The sequence below is a fragment of the Oncorhynchus mykiss genome, chromosome 7 (genome assembly GCF_013265735.2).
Source record: "Oncorhynchus mykiss isolate Arlee chromosome 7, USDA_OmykA_1.1, whole genome shotgun sequence".
In the NCBI taxonomy this organism is placed as follows: domain Eukaryota; kingdom Metazoa; phylum Chordata; class Actinopteri; order Salmoniformes; family Salmonidae; genus Oncorhynchus; species Oncorhynchus mykiss.
This window is the reverse complement of record NC_048571.1, coordinates 15515847-15538029: the sequence shown is the minus strand read 5'-3', so window position 1 is coordinate 15538029 and position 22183 is coordinate 15515847. Positions and strand designations below refer to the sequence as shown.

Here is a 22183-nt window from a genome sequence, read left to right as displayed (position 1 = left end):
TTACAGAGCTCTAGTCTAGGCTTTGGGTTGTAGCCTCTACAGTAATACAGTGGTTTTACAGAGCTCTAGTCTAGGCTTTGGGTTGCAGCCTCTACAGTAATACAGTGGTTTTACAGAGCTCTAGTCTAGGCTTTGGGTTGCAGCCTCTACAGTAATACAGTGGTTTTACAGAGCTCTAGTCTAGGCTTTGGGTTGCAGCCTCTACAGTAATACAGTGGTTTTACAGAGCTCTAGTCTAGGCTTTGGGTTGCAGCCTCTACAGTAATACAGTGGTTTTACAGAGCTCTAGTCTAGGCTTTGGGTTGCAGCCTCTACAGTAATACAGTGGTTTTACAGAGCTCTAGTCTAGGCTTTGGGTTGCAGCCTCTACAGTAATACAGTGGTTTTACAGAGCTCTAGTCTAGGCTTTGGGCTGCAGCCTCTACAGTAATACAGTGGTTTTACAGAGCTCTAGTGTAGGCTTTGGGCTGCAGCCTCTACAGTAATACAGTGGTTTTACAGAGCTCTAGTGTAGTCTTTGGGTTGCAGGCTCTACAGTAATACAGTGGTTTTACAGAGCTCTAGTCTAGGCTTTGGGTTGTAGCCTCTACAGTAATACAGTGGTTTTACAGAGCTCTAGTCTAGGCTTTGGGCTGCAGCCTCTACAGTAATACAGTGGTTTTATAGAGCTCTAGTGTAGGCTTTGGGTTGCAGGCTCTACAGTAATACAGTGGTTTTACAGAGCTCTAGTGTAGGCTTTGGGTTGCAGGCTCTACAGTAATACAGTGGTTTTACAGAGCTCTAGTGTAGTCTTTGGGTTGCAGGCTCTACAGTAATACAGTGGTTTTACAGAGCTCTAGTCTAGGCTTTGGGCTGCAGCCTCTACATAAAAAAAACAAAAGGTTTCTAAATAAAGCAGGCAAGAAAAAAAGAAAGAGAAAGGAAAAAGGAAAATGAAGATTCTCTCTGCAATGGCCGCCTGGCTCACTGCAGCTATCGCAAAATGGAGACGCAGGGAGAGCGAGGGAGGGAGAGTGAAATGGAGGAGAGAACAAGAGCACAAAGGGAGATCAACGGGAGCAGAGGAGGAAGAGAGAGGGGAGGATGGCTGGGGGGAGCTGGGAGAGAGAGACTCATTAGTTTGTCTCATCTTTCTGCCTCTCTCACCTTGACCCACATTCACTGTCTGTTGCTATTCACCCCCCCACACACACTTTGATTTCTCCAGCTGAGGCTATTATACCCTAATGACATAAGAGGCTCCAGAATGTTATCATTTCACTACAGAGAACCCATTACTGTGACTAGCAGAATCCCTGTGTGTGTGTCTGTGTGTGTGTGATAAAGACTGTGGGTTCAAGAGCACTACATGTCCAGGGCTGAACTTCCTGCAGTCAGCCTATGAAGTCAGATGTTTGTTTGGCCAAAGGTGTTTGGGGGGAAAGTGACATTCCCAGGTTGTCAATGTGCTAGTGTGACTGTCCAGAAATAGAACCTAGGGCCTGACCTCTCATCATCTCAACTCCAGACTGCATTAGCCCATTGAGCTAAAGCCTAAACATCCTAACATTAGTCTTCAGGTCCTGACAGGCAAGGTTCATCTTCCATGAGGGTAGTTTACCAGACCACTGCTGATACAATGGTAATGGAGTAATCTGATAATCTGGGGGTTAGAAGGGGTAGTTTAATCTAACGTGCTACAGGGAAACCCTTAATCCCACATGAGACTATAAGGGCAGATGAAGTGAACAACACACACCCTTAATCTGAGTGAGAGCAGGCTTTCTCTGACAGAAAATCTCAGGAGCACGAGATATATATATATATATATGCAGACAATGATGTAAAATATGTATGTTAGTGTGTGTATGTAACTGTACTTTATTGATCCCCTGAGGGTAGGCCCACATTAAATGTGTCACCAGCAGTAGTAGTGTTGGAGAATAATGTGCTAGAAAAACAAATCAGTCAAGCATCGGCTGGAGAAATATTAGCAGCATCATCATGTTAGCGTTAGATGCAATGCTACCGTGCTGAAACATACTTGACTGTGTGCTTTCAATGCCTTTAGATACATACATTTCATGTTACACTAGTATAGCCAACTGGGTGTTGAACCAAGTGGCCAACAAGTACACCAGTCTGCTAGGTCTCAGGGAATGATGTTAATCAACCAAGCGCAGCGCTGGACAGGAAGGCTTCAGAGCATTTTCAGCCACACATTCTCTCTCTCCATCTGATGCTACAGGTCAGCTAGCTAACCCGCTAAACAGCAGCTAGCCAACCCGCTAAACATCCGCTAGCCAAACCGCTAAACATCCGCTAGCCAACCCGCTAAACAACCGCTAGCCAATCCGCTAAACATCCGCTAGCCAACCCGCTAAACATCCGCTAGCCAACCCGCTAAACATCCGCTAGCCAACCCGCTAAACAGCCGCTAGCTGATTACAACACAAACTGCTAGCTAAACTAGGCCTACACCACAACCAACTACACCACAACCAGCTAGCAAAATACACCACAGCTTAAGATGCAACACAACCAGACAGTCAGCTAGCTGGTTGTGGTGTAGTTAGCTATCAGATTTTTCTAATGTCAATTGAAGCTATAAAGTTTTTATTTCACTGTGAGTGGTCCTTACAGCTTCCCTGTATACATACCATTTGCTTTAGCTAGCTTCAATATCTTCTCATTATTCTAAAGAGACGTAGGGCCTATTCATTCAGCGAACCCGCTTGATAATGGTCATTCCCTAAAACTGAAATAATACTTTCTTCACACACACACACTTTCACAAACACAGTGCTAAATCTGGATTCAGCTTGAATTCAAGAACTGTCTAAACTGAGTCTGCTGAAGTTAAGGTGGACACTCTGGAGCTGTGTAATGGCAACATGTTACAGTATAATGTATTGTGTAATTGGCCTGATCATAAAAATACTAAATCAGTTACAAATCAAAACTGGTTAAGTCACACAAATCAACTAGCTATTACAAATTAATAACTTACTATAAATATACTAGTCATTACACAGGCCCACGCCCCCAAAGATTAGTAATATACATACATATACATATATATATACACACACATACATACATATATATACATACACACACACACATATATATATATACTAAGCAATTAAGGTCACAGTTCTGAAAATGTAGGACACTAAAGAGGCCTTTCTACTGACTCTGAAAAACACCAAAAGAAAGATGCCCAGGGTCCCTGTTCATCTGCGTGAACGTGCCTTGGGCATGCTGCAAGAAGGCATGAGGACCGCAGATGTGGCCAGGGCAATAAATTGCCATGTCCGTACTGCGAGACGCCCAAGACAGTGCTACAGGGAGACAGGACGGACAGCTGATCGTCCTCGCAGTGGCAGACCACGTGTAACAACACCTGCACAGGATCAGTACATCCGAACATCACACCTGCGGGACAGGTACAGGATGGAAACAACAACTGCCCGAGTTACACCAGGAACGCACAATCCCTCCATCAGTGCTCAGACTGTCCGCAATAGGCTGAGAGAGGCTGGACTGAGGGCTTGAAGGCCTGTTGTAAGGCAGGTCCCCACCAGACATCACCGGCAACAACGTCACCTAAGGGCACAAACCCACCGTCGCTGGCTCAGACAGGACTGGCAAAAAGTGCTCTTCACTGACGAGTCGCGGTTTTGTCTCACCGGATTCACGTTTATCGTTGAAGGAATGAGAGTTACACCAAGGCCTGTACTCAGGAGCAGGATCGATTTGGAGGTCGTCATGGTCTGGGGCGGAGTGTCATCAGCATGATCGAATTGAGCATTTTGTCATTGCAGGCAATCTCAACGCTGTGCGTTACAGGGAAGACATCCTCCTCCCTCATGTGGTACCCTTCCTGCAGGCTCATCCTGACATGACCCTACAGCATGACAATACCACCAGCCATACTGCTCGTTCTCCGCGTGATTTCCTGCTAGACAGGAATGTCAATGTTCTGCCAAGGCCAGCGAGGATCCCGGATCTCAATCCCATTCAGCATGTCTGGGACCTGTTGGATCGGAGGGTGAGGGCTAAGGCCATTTCCCCCAGAAATGTCTGGGAACTTGCAGGTGCCTTGGTGGAAGAGTGGGGTAACATCTCACAGCAAGAACTGGCAAATCTGGTGCAGTCCACTAGGAGGAGATGCACTGCAGTACTTAATGCAGCTGGTGGCCACACCAGATACTGACTGTTACTTTTGATTTTGACCCCCCCTTTGTTTAGGGACACATTATTCCATGTCTGTTAGTCACATGTCTGTGATATGTTCATATAAATATTTACACATGTTAAATTTGATGAAAATAAACGCAGGTGACAGTGAGAGGACGTTTCTTTTTTTCCCTGAGTTAATATATATAATCATTTAGGATTTCAGTTTTGGGTCAAATAATACCAAAATCACAAGGAAATCCCCAAAAAAAGAGATGTCTCATGTCTCAATGAAATCAAGATATGAAATTACTGTTATTTGAAAATACAGCCATTTATGTCCATTTGCAGTGTACAAATTATTATAATCATGTTCCGGTCCCACGACCATCGGCTCTGATAAAAACCTGCCTGTGGTTGAATCTAGTTGCCAACCTCTCCTTTAATGTAGACTCCACATGACCTACTGCTGCATTCATATACGGTCTGCTACATAACAGTTTCGTCTGGATTACTGGACTGGGCCCACGGCAGAATGACCAGATGTCATTGTTTTCAATGAGAGAGCGACGGTAACTTCCTGTTCCTTACAGAACAGCCACTCCAGTGTTTCCCCTGCCTTTGAATAGGTAGGGAGGGCTCCCCATCTAGCTCTTCCCCTGGTCTAAACAAATTGAAATGTTTTGTTCAAGGTCCTACATGTGGCCTAACTAAATGCCACGATTACACCAGGCACTACCGCTAACGGTCAAACTACCGGAGACCATCCAGTTAACGGGTGGTGCAAACAAGGACACATTCTGCAACGTAATGGTCGGCGACTATGAGCTTGGCGACCAAGTTTATGCAAGTTAGCAGCTACTATTAGTAGTTGTAAAGGAATTAAAATATGAAAAACGACAGTGCTGTTTGAAGCGGTATCGTTGCCTTTTAATCCACGACTAGCGCCTCTGGTTAACTTTCGTGTAAACAGCAGCTTGCTAGTGTTTCATGTTTGGTTCTCGTTCATTGAAAACATTATTAGTCTACAACTCTAGCCTATTTCCAACAAATGTTTTTGGATAATATTGGTAAGCTATTAGGAAACCTATTTCAGTGAATTTGTACTCCCATGTTCTTCAAAAACCATGAAAAAGAAATCTAAATGACATTACATTTGAGTCATTTAGCACCAGTCTTATCCACATAACCTGGGCTTGACATCAACCTTTTTTTTAGCTGACAATGTATGACACAATCTGTGCATTCAACTAGAGTACGTAAAACAACGACATCATGAGCCGAATAAGTGCAGGTGAAAGTGATGGCAATACAAGTCCAACAGATAAGAAGGGAGGCAAGGTGGTAGAGGAGGCAAGGTGCTGTTTGAAGAGACAGACCCTCAAACTGTTGCAGATGGGCAGCATCTGTGCTGTAGAACTATTGCTAAAATGTTAGGTTTGTAGACTTGTATCCCAGCCCCCGACTCAACGAAGTCAAAAACTAGGCTGCTCAAAAGTACTGTATACCCCATTGCATTGAAACGTTTCCCATTTCAAGTTGATTTGCCATATGTAATAGGTTAGTCATACACTGGAAATCTTACCAAGTCACACTACTCAACCAAGAACTGTGTCAACAACAGCCCTGCCAAGTGAAGATCATATCCTGGCCTGCAGTTTGTGGTGTTTTATGGCTGTGTACTAAATATTGTCAGGCAATGTTGTACGTTCTATGCAAAAGGAGAGGGGGAACATAACAATGTGGGACAATAAAGTTATTTTGTATCTCTAGCACCAGTGGTAGTTTACAGTCAGTTGGTCTTCCAGGATGCATAGCTTACAGTAGACTGCTAGTTCAGTCTGCTGGTGGAAAGTCACATGGCTGAGCTTGTTGCATAACCACTTTGTTGACAATCAGTGAATGATCACGAGGACACAAGCTGCCTGTATAATCCTTTACCCTAAACATCCGACTCTAGACTCTATACAAAGAGCAGTGAAGTTGGGTGTGTAACACAATCAAAGAGTTAGGCTTAAATTAGCCAGCTAGCTAGCTAACTTGACCAAATAGTCTCAAACTCCATAATAAAGAAAGATGTATGTGGATATGAAACGGTAGAAGTGAACAGATATCCTCATTAACCCATAACTGACTTCTGACAGAAGAATGGATCCCTGGGAGAGAGGTCTGGAGTAGGAAGCATGGAGACCAACAGCGTTGGACTGTAACCAGGGTTGGATTTGGAACCCATCCCCCTCACACACTTCCCCGCTAAATTTCGTTTAGCAGAGAAAGGGGCGGAGTGGGTTAGCAAACTAGCTAGCTGCACTTTACAAAAAATAATCTACTAGTCAAAATGTTGCAATTTGTCAAGAATCCCAACGTTGAACTTCGGTACAATAAGTAACATGTCAAAACAATGGGTGGGAAAACAGGAAACAATGTTGCTAAGGTTACTGGTGAAATTTCTGCAGAATCTCTACGAATGGAGTGATAGATTGGCAAGGATGGATGTCAAATAGCACTGGTGACAGCAACCTGACTAACACTGACGTTACATTGCTCCCAAATATATCATCCGAAACCCCGACACATATGCAATGAATTAGGGTTAGCTAGCAACAATAGCAATGTGTGGCTAGGTCGCGCAGGCGGCACTATAACGTTGCAATAAGAGAGTTTGCATACAACACTGTGTTGACGCTTTGAATCTGTCCGTCTATCAAGAGCAATAAAAACACGTCACACACATTGTCTTAGTAACGGGAAAACTAAGAGCGAGTGGTGAAAAGTGATTCTGGCAAAACACAGCGGTCAAGTCTCTCGTGCGTCCCTGTAATCTGACATGGAGAGACATTCCCGCTAATGGCCCTCGACCATGTAGCTAGCTAGCCGAACAGAGGGAAGAGAGAGAACACATCCAGTTCTCTCTCCGCTAGCTTGCGGAGCAGCACCCATCCCCCTCCTCTCTCCCCATCCCTCTCTCGCTCTCTGAATCCACCATCTTGATTCTGAGACCCGTCTCCCCTTTCGCACAAGCCAAAAACACAACCAAAATACCAAACAAACTCACCTTTACCGGCCATCGACCAATCGATTACTGTCTTCCGAAATAAAAAATCGATATATCTGATAAAAGTGTGTCGATTTTAATATTGTAAATATGTCGTGAGAAGCGGGAACCGCGCCTTGGAGCAGAAAGGAACAATCCTAAACTGCCATCTGGTGGAGCCTTCCTCGCTGTAATGCTGTTCTGGTGGCGCAGCCTCTCACTGCAACCTTACTGCCTCCTGGCGGACACAGACGAGATGATTGCAACGGGTGCGCGCCGCGGGGGCGAGGAGAGGGGAGGCACTGCAGGACCCCGCGAAAAGAGGGAAACAGAGGGGGGCGCGCTCAGTTCCACGGGCACGCGTAGAAGGGGAGGGCGAGTTTAGCTGGCAGTGTTTTGTTCGGTGGTTTGATGGTAAATAGGCCTTAACAGAGGACACATCTAGGAGGCTATAACATCTAGATTACCCCTCAAAACACAATTTACCAGGCTACAATACACACAGTACACACATTATTAGTGCAGTATCTTGCCTGAGACCTGAAGACTCATGTTAGCTCCAAGTTGTAATGCCTAGGCTTTAGCTGTGGCAAAGATGATCTGGGTTCAATATCTATCTGGTCTGTCAAAATCTCGCTCTCTCTGGTTTTATTTAGCTTGTCTGCATTGGTTGGTCCTGTTGAGGTGAGACTATCTCAATATCTGCCACATACAGGGCCTTCAGAAAGTATTCACACCTCTTGACTTTCTCCACATTTAGTTGTGTTACAGCCTGAATTTAAAATGTATTAAATGTAGATGTTTGTGTCACTGGCCTCCACACAACACCCCATAATGTCAAAGTGGAATTATGTTTTTCGAAATGTTTACAATATATGTATTTTTTTATTCAAAGCTGAAATGTTTTGAGTCGATAAGTGTTCAACCCCTTTGTTATGGCAAGCCTAAATATGTTCAGGAGTAAACATGTACTTAACAAGTCACATAATATGTTGCTTGGACTCTGTGTGCAATAATAGTGTTTAACATGATTTTTGAATGACTACCTCATCTCTGTGCCCTACCACAGGAGGTTGGTGGCACCTTAATTGGGGAGGACGAGCTCGTTGTAATGGCTGGAGCAGAATGAGTGAAATGGTATCAAATACATCAAACACATGGTTTCCAGGTGTTTGATGCCGTTCCATTCGCTCCGTCCCAGACGTTATTATGAGCTGTCCTCCCCTCAGCAGCCTCCTCTGTACCCCACACATACAATTATCTGTAAGGTCCCTCAGTCGAGCAGTGAATTTCAAACACAGATTCAACCACAAAGACCAGGGAGGTTTTCCAATGCCTCGCGAAGAAGAACACCTATTGGTAGATGGGTAAAAAAAAAAAAAAAAACAGACATTAAATATCCCTTTGAGCATGGTTATTATCATTTTTTATTTATTTAACCTTTATTTAACTAGGCAAGTCAGTTAAGAACAAATGATTATTTTCAATGAGGGTCTACCAAAAGGCAAAAGGCCTCCTGCGGGGACGGGAGCTGGGATTAAAAACACAAATACAAAAATAAAATAGAAACATAGGACAAACACACATCATGACAAGAGAGACAACGAATCAAATCAAATCAAATGTATTGGTCACATACACACGGTTAGCAGATGTTCATGCGAGTGTAGCGAAATGCTTGTGCTTCTAGTTCCAACAATGCAGTAATAACCAACGAGTTATCTAACTAACAATTCCAAAACTACTACACAAGTGTAAAGGGATAAATAATATGTACATAAAGATATATGAATGAGTGATGGTACAGAACAGCATAGGCAAGATGCAGTAGATGGTATCGAGTACAGTATATACATATGAGATGAGTAATGTAGGGTATGTAAACAAAGTGGCATAGTTAAAGAGGCTAGTGATACATGTATTACATAAAGATGCAGTAGATGATATAGAGTACAGTATATACACATATACATATGAGATGAGTATGTAAACAAGGTGGCATAGTTTAAAGAGGCTAGTGATACATGTATTACATAAAGATGCAGTAGATGGTATTGAGTACAGTATATACACACATACATATGAGATGAGTAATGTAGGGTATGTAAACATTATATTAAGTAGCATTGTTTAAAGTGGCTAGTGATATATTTTACATCAATTCCCATCAATTCCCATTAGTAAAGTGGCTGGAGTTGAGTCAGTGTGTTGGCAGCAGCCACTCAATGTTAGTGGTGGCTGTTTAACAGTCTGACGGCCTTGTGATAGAAACTGTTTTTCAGTCTCTCGGTCCCAGCTTTGATGCACCTGTACTGACCTAAGACAACACCTTAGAGACCTAAGACAACAACATAGCAAGGCAGCAACACATGACAACACAGCATGGTAGCAACACAACATTACAACAACATGGTAACAACACAACATGGTAGCAGCACAAAACATGGTACAAACATTATTGGGCACAGACAACAGCACAAAGGTCAAGAAGGTAGAGACAACAATACATCACGCAAAGCAGCCACAATTGTCAGTAAGAGTGTCCATGATTGAGTCTTTGATTGAAGAGATTGAGATGAAAGTGTCCAGTTTGAGTGTTTGTTGCAGCTCGTTCCAGTCGCTAGTTGCAGAGAACTTAAAAGAGGAGAGACCCAGGGATGTGTGTGCTTTGGGGACCTTCAATAGAATGTGACTGGCGGAACGGGTGTTGTATGTGGAGGAGCTGCAGTAGATATCTCAGATAGGGGGGAGTGAGGCCTAAGAGGGTTTTATAAATAAGCATCAACCAGTGGCTCTTGCAATGGGTACACAGAGATTACCAGTTTACAGAGGAGTATAGAGTGCAGTGATGTGTCCTATAAGGAGCATTGGTAGAAAATGTGATGGCCGAATGGTAAAGAACATCTAGCCGCTCGAGAGCACCCTTATCTGCCAATCTATAAATTATGTCTCCATAATCTAGCATGGGTAGGATGGTCATCTGAATCAGGGTTAGTCTGGCAACTGGGGTGAAAAAGGAGCGATTACGATAGAGGAAACCAAGTCTAGATTTAACTTTAGCCTGCAGCTTTGATACGTGCTGAGAGAAGAACAGTCTACCATCTAGCCATACTCTCAAGTACTTGTATGAAGTGACTACTTCAAGCTCTAAACCCTCAGAGGTAGTAATCACACCTGTGGGGAGAGGGACATTCTTCTTACCAAACCACATGACCTTTGTTTTGGAGGTGTTCAGAACAATGTTAAGGGTAGAGAAAGCTTGTTGGACACTAAGAAAGCTTTGTTGTAGAGGATTTAACCCAAAATCTGGGCAGGGCCAGCTGAGTATTAGACTGTATCATCTGCATATAAATGGATGAGAGAGCTTCCTACTGCCTGAGCTATGTTGTTGATGTAAATTGGAAAGAGTGTGAGGCCTAGGATCGAGCCTTGGGGTACACCCTTGGTGACAGGCAGTGGCTGAGACAGCAGATTTTCTGACTTCATACACTGCACTCTTTGAGAGAGGTAGTTAGCAAAGCAGGCCAAAGACGCCTCAGAAACACCAATACTACTTAGCTGACCCACAAGAATGGAATGGTCTACCGTATCAAAAGCCTTGGCCAAGTCAATAAACATAGCAGCACAACATTGCTTAGAATCAAAGGCAATCGTAACATCATTGAGAACCTTTAAGGTTGCAGTGACACATCCATAACCTGAGCGGAAATCAGATTGCACACCAGAGAGAATACTATAGACATCAAGATGCTGCATCAATACACCCAGTCACTACAAAGATACAGGCGTCTTTCCTAACTCAGTTGACGGCGAGGCAGGAACCCGCTCAGGGATTTTACCATGAGGCCAATGGTGACTTTAAAACAGTTACAGAGTTGAATGGATGTGATAGAAGAAAACTGAGGATGGATCAACAACATTGTAGGTACTCCACAGTACTAACCTAAATGACAGAGGGAAAAGAAGGAAGCCTGTACAGAATATGGGCTCCCGAGTGACGCAGAGGTCCGAGGCACTGCATTGTAGTGCTAGAGGTGTCACTACAGACCCTGGTTTGATCCCAGGCTGTGTCATAACTGGCCTTGATCAGGAGTCCCATAGGGTGGCGCACAATTGGCCCAGCGTCGTCCAGGTTAGGGGAATGTTTGGCTGGGGTAGGCCGTCATTGTAAATAAGAATGTGTTCTTAACTGACTTGCCTAGTTAAATAAAGGTCAAATACAAATATTCCAAAACATGCATCCTGTTGGCAACCAGGCACTAAAGTAATACTGCAAAAAATGTAGCAAAGCAATTCAATTATTGTTCTGAATACAACGTTTTATGTTTGGGGCAAATCCAATACAACACATTACAGAGTACCACTCTACATATTTTCAAGCATAGTGGTGGCTGCATCATGTTATGGGTGTGCTTGTAATCGTTAAGGACTCGGGAGTTTTCAGGATAAAAAATAATTGGAATGGAGCTAAGCACAAAATCCCAGACACTGGGAGATGAATTCACCTTTCAGCAGGACAATAACCTAAAACACAAGGCCAAATATACACTAGAGTTGTTTACCAAGACAGTTTTGAATGTTCCTGAGCCTAGTTACAGTTATGACTTAAATCAGTTTGAAAATCTATACCTGAAAAGGCCGTCTAGCAATGATCAACAACCAATTTGACAGAGCTTAAATAATTTTTAAAAGAACAATGGGCAAATGTTGCACAATCCAGGTGTGGACAGCTCTTAGAAACCCGGAAAGACTCACAGTTGTAATCACTGCCAAAGGTGCTTCTAAAATATGATTAGATATTTCTATATTTAATTTTCAATAAATTTGTCCTGTGCCTCTTAATTTGTATTATCTCTCCTCTCTCTTGCTCTCTCTCTCTCCTCTCCTCTCTCTCTCTCTCTCTCTCCTCTCCTCTCTCTCTCCTCTCTCTCGCTCTCTCTCTCTCTCTCTCTCTCTCTCTCTCTCTCTCTCTCTCTCTCTCTCTCTCTCTCTCTCTCTCTCTCTCTCTCTCTCTCTCTCTCTCTCTCTCTCTCTCTCTCTCTCTCTCTCTCTCTCTCTCTCTCTCTCTCTCTCTCTCTCTCTCTCTCTCTCTCTCTCTCTCTCTCTCTCTCTCTTCTTTGTGGGTCTGTGTAATCTGAGGGAAATATGTGACTCTAATATGGTCATACATTGGGCAGGAGGTTAGGAAGTGTAGCTCAGTTTCCACCTCATTTTGTGGGCAGTGTGCACATAGCCTGTCTTGTCTTCTCTTGAGAGCCAGGTCTTCCTTCGGTGGCCTTTCTCAATAGCAAGGCTATGCTCACTGAGTCTGTACATAGTCAAAGATTTCCTTAAGTTTGGGTCAGTCACAGTGATCAGGTATTCTGCCACAGTGCACTTTCTGTTTAGGTCGCTCTCAATTCAATGCAATTCAATTCAAGGGCTTTATTGGCATGGGAAACATGTGTTAACATTGCCAAAGCAAGTGAGGTAGATAATATATAAAGTGAATATACAAAGTGAAATAAACAATAAAAATGAACAGTAAACATTACACATACAGAAGTTTTAAAACAATAAAGACATTACAAATGTCATATTATATATATATACAGTGTTTTAACAATGTACAAATGGTAAAGTACACAAGATAAAATAAATAAGCATAAATATGGGTTGTATTTACAATGGTGTGTGTTCTTCACTGGTTGCCCTTTTCTCGTGGCAACAGGTCACAAATCTTGCTGCTGTGATGGCACACTGTGGAATTTATTTATTTTCCGCTCTCTCTTTCTCTCTCTCTTACCCTCTCCCTTTTATCTCTCTCTCTCTCGTCGTAGGACAAGTGTTCATGATCTATAAACCGTCATCATTCCCAGCTCTGTGCAGGATGAATACTGATTCTCTGAGAGAAAAATAGAGAACTAAAGAGACAGACAGACAGACAGACAGACAGACAGACAGACAGACAGACAGACAGACAGACAGACAGACAGACAGACAGACAGACAGACAGACAGACAGACAGACAGAGAATAATGTACTTCACTACATAGGGAGTGTGTTGTCATTTCATTGGCTTTGGATAAACAAGTGTGAAGTGTTTGAAGCTCTCCATTCCTCCCTCTTCTCTATAATTCATTCTCTCTGCTCTTCATCCTCAGACTGAGTCTCAGAAAAATTCACAACTTCTCACAGAGAATTTTGATTATTTGGTGTTTTACTTTGTAGACGGTGGATCTTTTTGCAGAATTCTGCATGCAGAGTCTCAATTTGGTGTTTGTCCCATTTTGTGAATTCTTGGTTGGTGAGCGGACCCCAGACCTCACAACCATAAAGGGCAATGGGTTCTATAACTGATTCAAGTATTTTTAGCCAGATCCTAATTGGTATGTCAAATTGTATGTTCCTTTTGATGGCATAGAAGGCTCTCTCTCTCTCTCTCTCTCTCTCTCTCTCTCTCTCTCTCTCTCTCTCCCTCTCTCTCTGTCTCTCTCTCTCTCTCTCTCCATCTCTGTCTCTCTCTCTCTCTCCCTCTCTCTCTGTCTCTCTCTCTCTCTCCCTCTGTCTCTCTCTCTCTCTCCCTCTCTCTCTCTCTCTCTCTCTCTCTCTCTCTCTCTCTCTCTCTCTCTCTCTCTCTCTCTCCACAGGCTCTATTGGTAAACTTCTCCATAATATAGTTATTGAATAGTCCCATAAAACGCTTATAGCGGTCTCCTCTTCACAGTTGCCATAGAAACAGAACATATTTCCTCCCGAGAAGCAACCTAACATACACTGTCTGTTAAGCGGAAGGACGGACAGACAGACAGACAGGCAGACAGGAAGGCAGACAGACAGACAGGAAGGCAGACAGGCAGAGAGACTGATTATATTACGGCTGTTGGACTGAATAGTCTAATCAGACTGCTCCCTTGATCTGCTTCCTGTCTCTCTGTCTGTCTGTCAACCAGCCTCAGGCACAAACGATAGACTGCATGCAGCTAAAGGAAGAGGTAATTACTGGTATGGGGTACAAGCCATGACACAAACACATGCTTGCATGCACGCAGGCACACACACATACACATATAATGGCAAATCAGGAGAGAGAAAGTCAGAGAGAGAGAGAGAGAGAGAGAGAGAGAGAGAGAGAGAGAGAGAGAGAGAGAGAGAGAGGGGACAAACACCAAATTGAGACGTGTACAACGTAGAACACCAAATAACGCATGCAGAGCAGAATTAGGCCGATACCCATTAATTATCAAAATCCAGAAAAGAGCCGTTAAATTCTACAACCACCTAAAAGGAAGCGATTCCCAAACCTTCCATAACAAAGCCATCACCTACAGAGAGATGAACCTGGAGAAGATTCCCCTAAGCAAGCTGGTCCTGGGGCTCTGTTCACAAACACAAACACAACCCACAGAGCCCCAGGACAGCAGCACAATTAGACCAAATCATGAGAAAACAAAAAGAGAATTACTTGACACATTGGAAAGAATTAACAAAAAAACAGAGCAAACTAGAATGCTATTTGGCCCTAAACAGAGAGTACACAGTGGCAGAATACCTGACCACTGTGACTGACCCAAACTTGAGGAAAGCTTTGACTATGTACAGACTCAGTGAGCATAGCCTTGCTATTGAGAAAGGCCGCCGTAGGCAGACATGGCTCTCAAGAGAAGACAGGCTATGTGCACACTGCCCACAAAATGAGGTGATAACTGAGCTGCACTTCATAACCTCCTGCCCAATGTATGACCATATTAGAGAGACATATTTCCCTCAGATTACACAGATCCACAAAGAAAAAGAAAAAAAATCCAATTTTGATAAACTCCCTTATCTACTGGGTGAAATTCCACAGTGTGCCATCACAGCAGCAAGATTTGTGACCTGTTGCCACAAGAAAAGGGCAACCAGTGAAGAACACACACCATTGTAAATACAACCCATATTTATGCTTATTTATTTTCCCTTGTGTACCCTTAACCCTTTGTACATCGTTGCAACACTGTATATATACGTAATATGACATTTGTAATGTCTTTATTGTTTTGAAACTTCTGTTTGTGTAATGTTTACTGTAATTTTTTTTTGTATATTATCTACCTCACTTGCTTTGGCAATGTTAACACATGTTTCCCATGCCAATAAAGCCCCTTGAATTGAGAGAGACAGAGAGTGTGAGAGAGGGGGGGGGGGGGGGGGGGGGGGGGGGAAGAGGAAGAGACAGAGAGAGAGACAGAAGGGGGGAGAGAGAGAGAGAGAGATAGAGGGAGAGAGAGAGAGAGAGAGAGAGAGAGAGAGAGAGAGAGAGAGAGAGAGAGAGACTATCATCATTACCTACAGCAGAGGAGCATGTGATGAATGTGATGAAATATAGATGTGGGATAGAGAAGGACCATTAATTCCCGCTGGGAGCAGATCTGTGTGTGCGCGAGTTTGTGCATGCATGCATAAACGTGCAAACACACACACACAAAGGTGACTGCCAGTGGTCAGTGTTTATGATTATGTTTTTTTTGGTCGCTATGCATGCTGAAGCATAATGACATCGTTCCCTCTTCTCTCTCTCTCTCTCTCTCTCTCTTCACGGTCGGGCAGGCTGAGAAGCGCAGCAGCTGTGTGTGAGTGAGGGAGGGAGGGAGGGAGGGAGGGAGAGGGATCGGGAGACAGAGGAAAGATTTTTTTTTTTATCACCGACACTCTCTACCCCTGTAGTCGACAACAGTGCTCTACCGGCGGTTGGAGGAGCCAGGTAGACCCGTCGGGCGACTGGTAACCTTGGAGGCACGCCAAACCACCCAGGAGGAGGGAAGAGGGGTGGAAGGATGACTGTTTCCCTGATCTGACAGAAGACATTTATTCGGTGAATGAGCGGAGGGCACAGTATTGACGCAATACCGCAGGTGAGTTTCTGGCAGTCGTTACAAATATCAGTTGATTTAGCAATCAATCTACGCGTGAGCAGGGATTATTTACGGTGGAATAGACGGGTAACTGACACGGTATCGACCATACCGCTGTGGGGCTATTTTCTGTTTATTGTGTGGTTTCTATAATTGTGGTGATTATTTGTCCTGCCGCGTACAGCAGCATTACTTCCTGTGCGCGGGTACGCGCCTCGTTCCAATCATAAATCCAGCACGGACCGTGTGCAACCTTGACAGGACACACACACTTATCCACTCTCTCGCCCAGTGACAAGATGACACGTGCGCGCACCCCACCACACAGACTCTTGGCATCTTTTGGCATTCTGTCCTTATTAGAACAGTCAGTGATTGAGTCACCATGAGTAACCATACCTGAGACCTGAAAACCTGCAGAAGCTCTTTCTATATATTTTGCTCAATGGGTAACTCAGTTCTGGGGGCCACACTCAGACGACCTGCGCCCAAACCCTGCCTATCTCATTAAACAGACTGTAGATTTACTTAAGTATGTGTCTACTGTCTGTGTATATTGTAGAAGGTGTGTGTGTGTCTACTGTTTGTGTATATTGTGGAAGGTGTGTGTGTCTACTGTCTACTGTCTGTGTATATTGTAGAAGGTGTGTGTGTCTACTGTCTGTGTATATTGTAGAAGGTGTGTGTGTCTACTGTCTACTGTCTGTGTATATTGTAGAAGGTGTGTGTGTCTACTGTCTGTGTATATTGTAGAAGGTGTGTGTGTCTACTGTCTGTGTATATTGTAGAAGGTGTGTGTGTCTACTGTCTGTGTATATTGTAGATGTGTGTTTACTGTCTGTGTATATTGTAGAAGGTGTGTGTGTCTACTGTCTGTGTATATTGTAGAAGGTGTGTGTGTCTACTGTCTACTGTCTGTGTATATTGTAGAAGGTGTGTGTGTCTACTGTCTGTGTATATTGTAGAAGGTGTGTGTGTCTACTGTCTGTGTATATTGTAGACGGTGTGTGTGTGTCTACTGTTTGTGTATATTGTGGAAGGTGTGTGTGTCTACTGTCTACTGTCTGTGTATATTGTAGAAGGTGTGTGTGTCTACTGTCTGTGTATATTGTAGAAGGTGTGTGTGTCTACTGTCTACTGTCTGTGTATATTGTAGAAGGTGTGTGTGTCTACTGTCTGTGTATATTGTAGAAGGTGTGTGTGTCTACTGTCTACTGTCTGTGTATATTGTAGAAGGTGTGTGTGTCTACTGTCTGTGTATATTGTAGACGGTGTGTGTGTGTCTACTGTCTGTGTATATTGTAGAAGGTGTGTGTCTACTGTCTGTGTATATTGTAGAAGGTGTGTTTGTCTACTGTCTGTGTATATTGTAGAAGGTGTGTGTGTCCACTGTCTGTGTATATTGTAGAAGGTGTGTGTGTCTACTGTCTGTGTATATTGTAGAAGGTGTGTGTGTCTACTGTCTGTGTATATTGTAGAAGGTGTGTGTGTCTACTGTCTGTGTATATTGTAGACGGTGTGTGTGTGTCTACTGTCTGTGTATATTGTAGAAGGTGTGTGTGTCTACTGTCTGTGTATATTGTAGAAGGTGTGTGTGTCTACTGTCTACTGTCTGTGTATATTGTAGAAGGTGTGTGTGTCTACTGTCTGTGTATATTGTAGACGGTGTGTGTGTGTGTCTACTGTCTGTGTATATTGTAGAAGGTGTGTGTCTACTGTCTGTGTATATTGTAGAAGGTGTGTGTGTCTACTGTCTGTGTATATTGTAGAAGGTGTGTGTGTCCACTGTCTGTGTATATTGTAGAAGGTGTGTGTGTCTACTGTCTGTGTATATTGTAGAAGGTGTGTGTGTGTCCACTGCAGCAGCATCCTCTGCGTCAGAACAGTGAATTACAACCACTGACTGAGTCACCTGACAGACACAGAAGAGGGTCTTACGTCAGATAGACGACTCCGTCTGCACTCATAGATAGTTCATGGCAATGCGGTCGGAAGACAATGCCATTAGGTGAAACCCCTCTGTTTCTGTCTGAGGGGTGTGTGTGTGTCTGTGTCTAACGTTTGTCCTCACCTCTCCTCCCTACAGGTGAGTAACCATGGAATCCACACACCTCCTGGACGGCTCCAAGAAACGGGTGAAGATCCACCCTCACACCGTCACCGCCAAGTACGCCCCACACACACCCCACACACACACACACTTCCCCCAGCCCGGAGACGAGGGGTACGATGACGCGCCCTCCTTCGAGGACTTCGGCTCCTTCCTGGAGGAGACCTCGGACAAGAAACAGCTGACAGGAGCCAGGAAGTGGACAGGAAAGGCCGGCGCTCTGTTTGGAGGGAAGGACAAAAATAAAGACACACCCCCTAGACCTCCCATGGGGGGAGGGGAGGGGGGGGTGGAGGGAGGAGGGAAGGGTGCAGGGGGGGGAGTAGGGGAGCAGCTAGCGAGTTTCAGCGAAGCGTCTGTCTCTGCTTCTCGGCTCACGTGGGCCAGTGTGGTCTTGGCGGGGCTGGCTCACGGCTGTGTGTGTGTTCTGACGCGCCTGGCCGCCTCACGCTTTAACCTCCCACCCTTAACTCTCCTCTTGGTACGATCCATCCTCCAGCTGCTCTATGGGACTGTACCAATGAAACGGGCGGAGACGGCCTTTGGCTCAAAGGGCTATCGGCGGAAGCTGCTCCTGTACGGTCTGACTCACTCCTTCTCCCTCTGCTGCGCTTACTCGTCCTTATCTTTCGTCTCCCTCGGCGACGACGAAGCCATGTTGACAACCTGGCGCCTGGCGACCACCGTCCTATCGGCCACTCTGGCGTTGTTGCTCCTGGACGAGCGGCTGGGATTGGTGGACCTGGTCACCGTAGCGACAGGCGTGTTAGGACTGGGTCTGGCGCTCGTTCCTAACCCAACAGGGCTGGATGAGAACAACAATGGGACCGGGTCAGGAATGCCCAATGGGGGGATACCCAATGGGGGGACACCCAATGGGGGGATACCCAATGGGGGGACACCCAATGGGGCGACACCGGCACAACAATCGGCCCAGTTCTGGCGGGAAGCGTTTGGTTGGTCCCTGACTGTTCTCGCAGGACTATGGATGTCTCTGGCTCTAGTCATGTACCGCTCTCTGAAGGAGCGGGTCAGTGTCGGCACAGCTCTGTTCACTGTCAGTTGGACCGGCTGTCTGAGCACCGCAGTCTCCATGCTTCTCCTCCGACAGGGGCCAGTGTGGCCGGCCAGTCTCCAGGCTTGGTGCATCGTCCTGGGGGTAGCTGTGTGCTCTGCTGGGGGGTTCGTGGGGGTGACCCATGGCCTCACCCGACTTCACCCAGCTTTGGTGTCAGCTACACAGGGTCTGGAAGTACCGGTCGCTATGGTGCTGGAGATCGCTGTTGTGCCATTGGTTCCCTCAGTGTGTGAGGTCATAGGGGGTGTGGTGGTGGTGGTGAGCGTGGGTTGGCTTGTTACAGTGAAGCTCCTCCCCTCTCGAGGAAGTGGGAGGAAACAGAGAGAAGAGTACGAAGAGATCCTGGACTCGCCAATTAAATAACACACACACACACATGCACACGCACACACACACACAAAAGCACATGCAAGGGGGACATGCTCGCACAAAGATTCTGGACTTGCCAATCAAATAGACCACTCCCCTTCTATCTATGTTTCTGTCTATCTCTCTTTTCCCAGGGGTTTTGTGCTCTCTCTCTCTCTCTCTCTCTCTCTCTCTCTCTCTCTCTCTCTCTCCCGCTCTCTCTCTCGCTCGCTCGCTCTCCCCCCCTCTCTCTCTTGCCCTCGCTCTCTCTTTCTGAGGTCAGTATGTTTTTAAGAGGACTCTATGGTGAATGTTAATGCTTGAGCTAAAATAGCTGTCTTTAACCACAGATCCAGAATCAGATACACCAACTCCAATCCTTACCTTAACCATTAGGAGGTGTCAAAATATCTGACCCTGTATCAGTGGTTAGGGAAAACATCTACCTACTCCAATGTGAATAGTAAATATATCTATTTTGTATTGCAGTTGTTGTAAAGTTCCAATACTGTGGTGTCTTACTGGCTATTGTGATAGTGTGATGTCATATTAAAACCTCTGTGTTACTGTGATTTGCTCTCTCCTACTGACTGTGTGTGTGTGTGTGTGTGTTGGCTGAGTTTCACTTGGTAAAGTGTCAGTGACTATGCTAGCCAGCTGAGGGTCAGCCAAGGTGGTCAATGCCAACTATAGAGACAGACAGCCAGGGTGGGGTGGGGGTGGGGAGGCAGCCAGCCAGGGTGGGGGGGGGGCAGCCAGCCTGGGTGAGGGGGGCAGCCAGGGTGAGGGGGGGGGGGGGTGGCAGCCAGCCTTGGTGAGGGGGTGGGGGGGGCAGCCAGCCTTGGTGAGGGGGTGGGGTGGGGGGGGGCAGCCAGCCAGGGTGGGGTGGGGGGAGGGGGGGGGGCAGCCAGGGTGAGGGGGGGGGCAGCCAGCAAGGGTGAGGGGGGGAGACAGCCAGGGTGAGGGGGAGAGAGGAGGATGGGAGAGAGGAAGAGGGGGAGTGTATCTATCCATCTGATAGCAGCTGTAAGTGGAAGCTGTGATTAAGACTAATAACAACCTCCCCTCTCGTCTCCTCTCCTCTCGTCATCTCTCCTCTCGTCATCTCTCCTCTCCTCTCGTCTCGTCATCTCTCCTCTCGTCTCCTCTCCTCTCGTCATCTCTCCTCTCGTCTCCTCTCCTCTTGTCATCTCTCCTCTCGTCATCTCTCCTCTCGTCTCCTCTCCTCCCGTCTCCTCTCCTCTCGTCATCTCTCCTCTCGTCATCTCTCCTCTCGTCTCCTCTCCTCTCGTCATCTCTCCTCTCGTCATCTCTCCTCTCCTCTCGTCATCTCTCCTCTCCCCTCGTCTCGTCATCTCTCCTCTCCTCTCGTCATCTCTTCTCTCCTCTCGTCTCCTCTCCTCTCGTCATCTCTCCTCTCGTCTCGTCATCTCTCCTCTCGTCTCCTCTCCTCTCGTCATCTCTCCTCTCCTCTCGTCATCTCTCCTCTCCTCTCATCATCTCTCCTCTCATCTCATCATCTCTCCTCTCGTCATCTCTCCTCTCCTCTCGTCATCTCTACTCTCCTCTCGTCTCGTCATCTCTCCTCTCGTCTCCTCTACTCTCGTCATCTCTCCTCTCCTCTCGTCTCCTCTCCTCTCCTCTCATCATCTCTCCTCTTGTCATCTCTCCTCTCCTCTCGTCATCTCTCCTCTCCTCTCGTCTCCTCTCCTCTCCTCTCGTCTCCTCTCCTCTCGTCATCTCTCCTCTCGTCTCCTCTCCTCTCGTCATCTCTCCTCTCGTCATCTCTCCTCTCCTCTCGTCTCGTCATCTCTCCTCTCGTCATCTCTCTTCTCCTCTCCTCTCCTCATCTCTCCTCTCGTCTCCTCTCGTCATCTCTCCTCTCCTCTCGTCATCTCTCCTCTCGTCTCCTCTCCTTTCGTCATCTCTCCTCTCGTCTCCTCTCCTCTCGTCATCTCTCCTCTCCTCTCGTCATCTCTCCTCTCGTCTCTTCTCCTCTCGTCATCTCTCCTCTCCTCTCGTCATCTCTCCTTTCCTCTCGTCTCGTCATCTCTCCTCTCCTCTCGTCATCTCTCCTCTCGTCTCTTCTCCTCTCGTCATCTCTCCTCTCCTCTCGTCATCTCTCCTCTACTCTCGTCTCGTCATCTCTCCTTTCCTCTCGTCTCGTCATCTCTCCTCTCCTCTCGTCATCTCTCCTCTCATCTCTTCTCCTCTCGTCATCTCTCCTCTCCTCTCGTCATCTCTCCTCTCCTCTCGTCTCGTCATCTCTCCTCTCCTCTTGTCTCGTCTATCATTGTGTCAGGTCACAATGCATGTAAACCAGGATGGTGGGATTCACATACCTTGAACCCTGTGACATTTTGAAACTAGTTCTTGAAGAAGGAGAGAGAGAAAAGCTGAGTGTCCAAACACACCCTCCTCCTATTAGCCTACCCACCCCCTGGCTGCTACTTTATATGGAAAACTCTCTTCATGTCACCTACACACACGCCAGCACGCACCGACACACACACGCCAGCACGCACCGACACACACACGCCAACACGCACCGACACACACACACACACACACACACACAC

At 45.9% G+C, this 22183-nt stretch overlaps 2 protein-coding genes across 2 annotated transcripts in view; one reads left to right on the top strand and one right to left on the bottom strand.

Annotated features, from left to right (window-relative positions):
* Positions 1–7428, bottom strand: part of stag1a (stromal antigen 1a) — a 44873-nt gene extending 37445 nt beyond the window's left edge. The window contains exon 1 of the mRNA XM_036982728.1: positions 7217–7428. The gene's annotated coding sequence lies outside the window, so the exon portion shown is untranslated. The remainder of the gene's footprint in view (positions 1–7216) is intronic.
* Positions 7429–15831: 8403 nt separating this feature from the next.
* LOC118965258 (solute carrier family 35 member G2-like) lies at positions 15832–20187 on the top strand. The gene is made up of 2 exons (XM_036982726.1): positions 15832–16068; positions 18155–20187. The coding sequence occupies exon 2, from the start codon at positions 18165–18167 to the stop codon at positions 19617–19619; it is 1455 nt and encodes a 484-aa protein (XP_036838621.1). The 5' UTR covers positions 15832–16068; positions 18155–18164; the 3' UTR covers positions 19620–20187.
* Positions 20188–22183: the final 1996 nt, after the last annotated feature.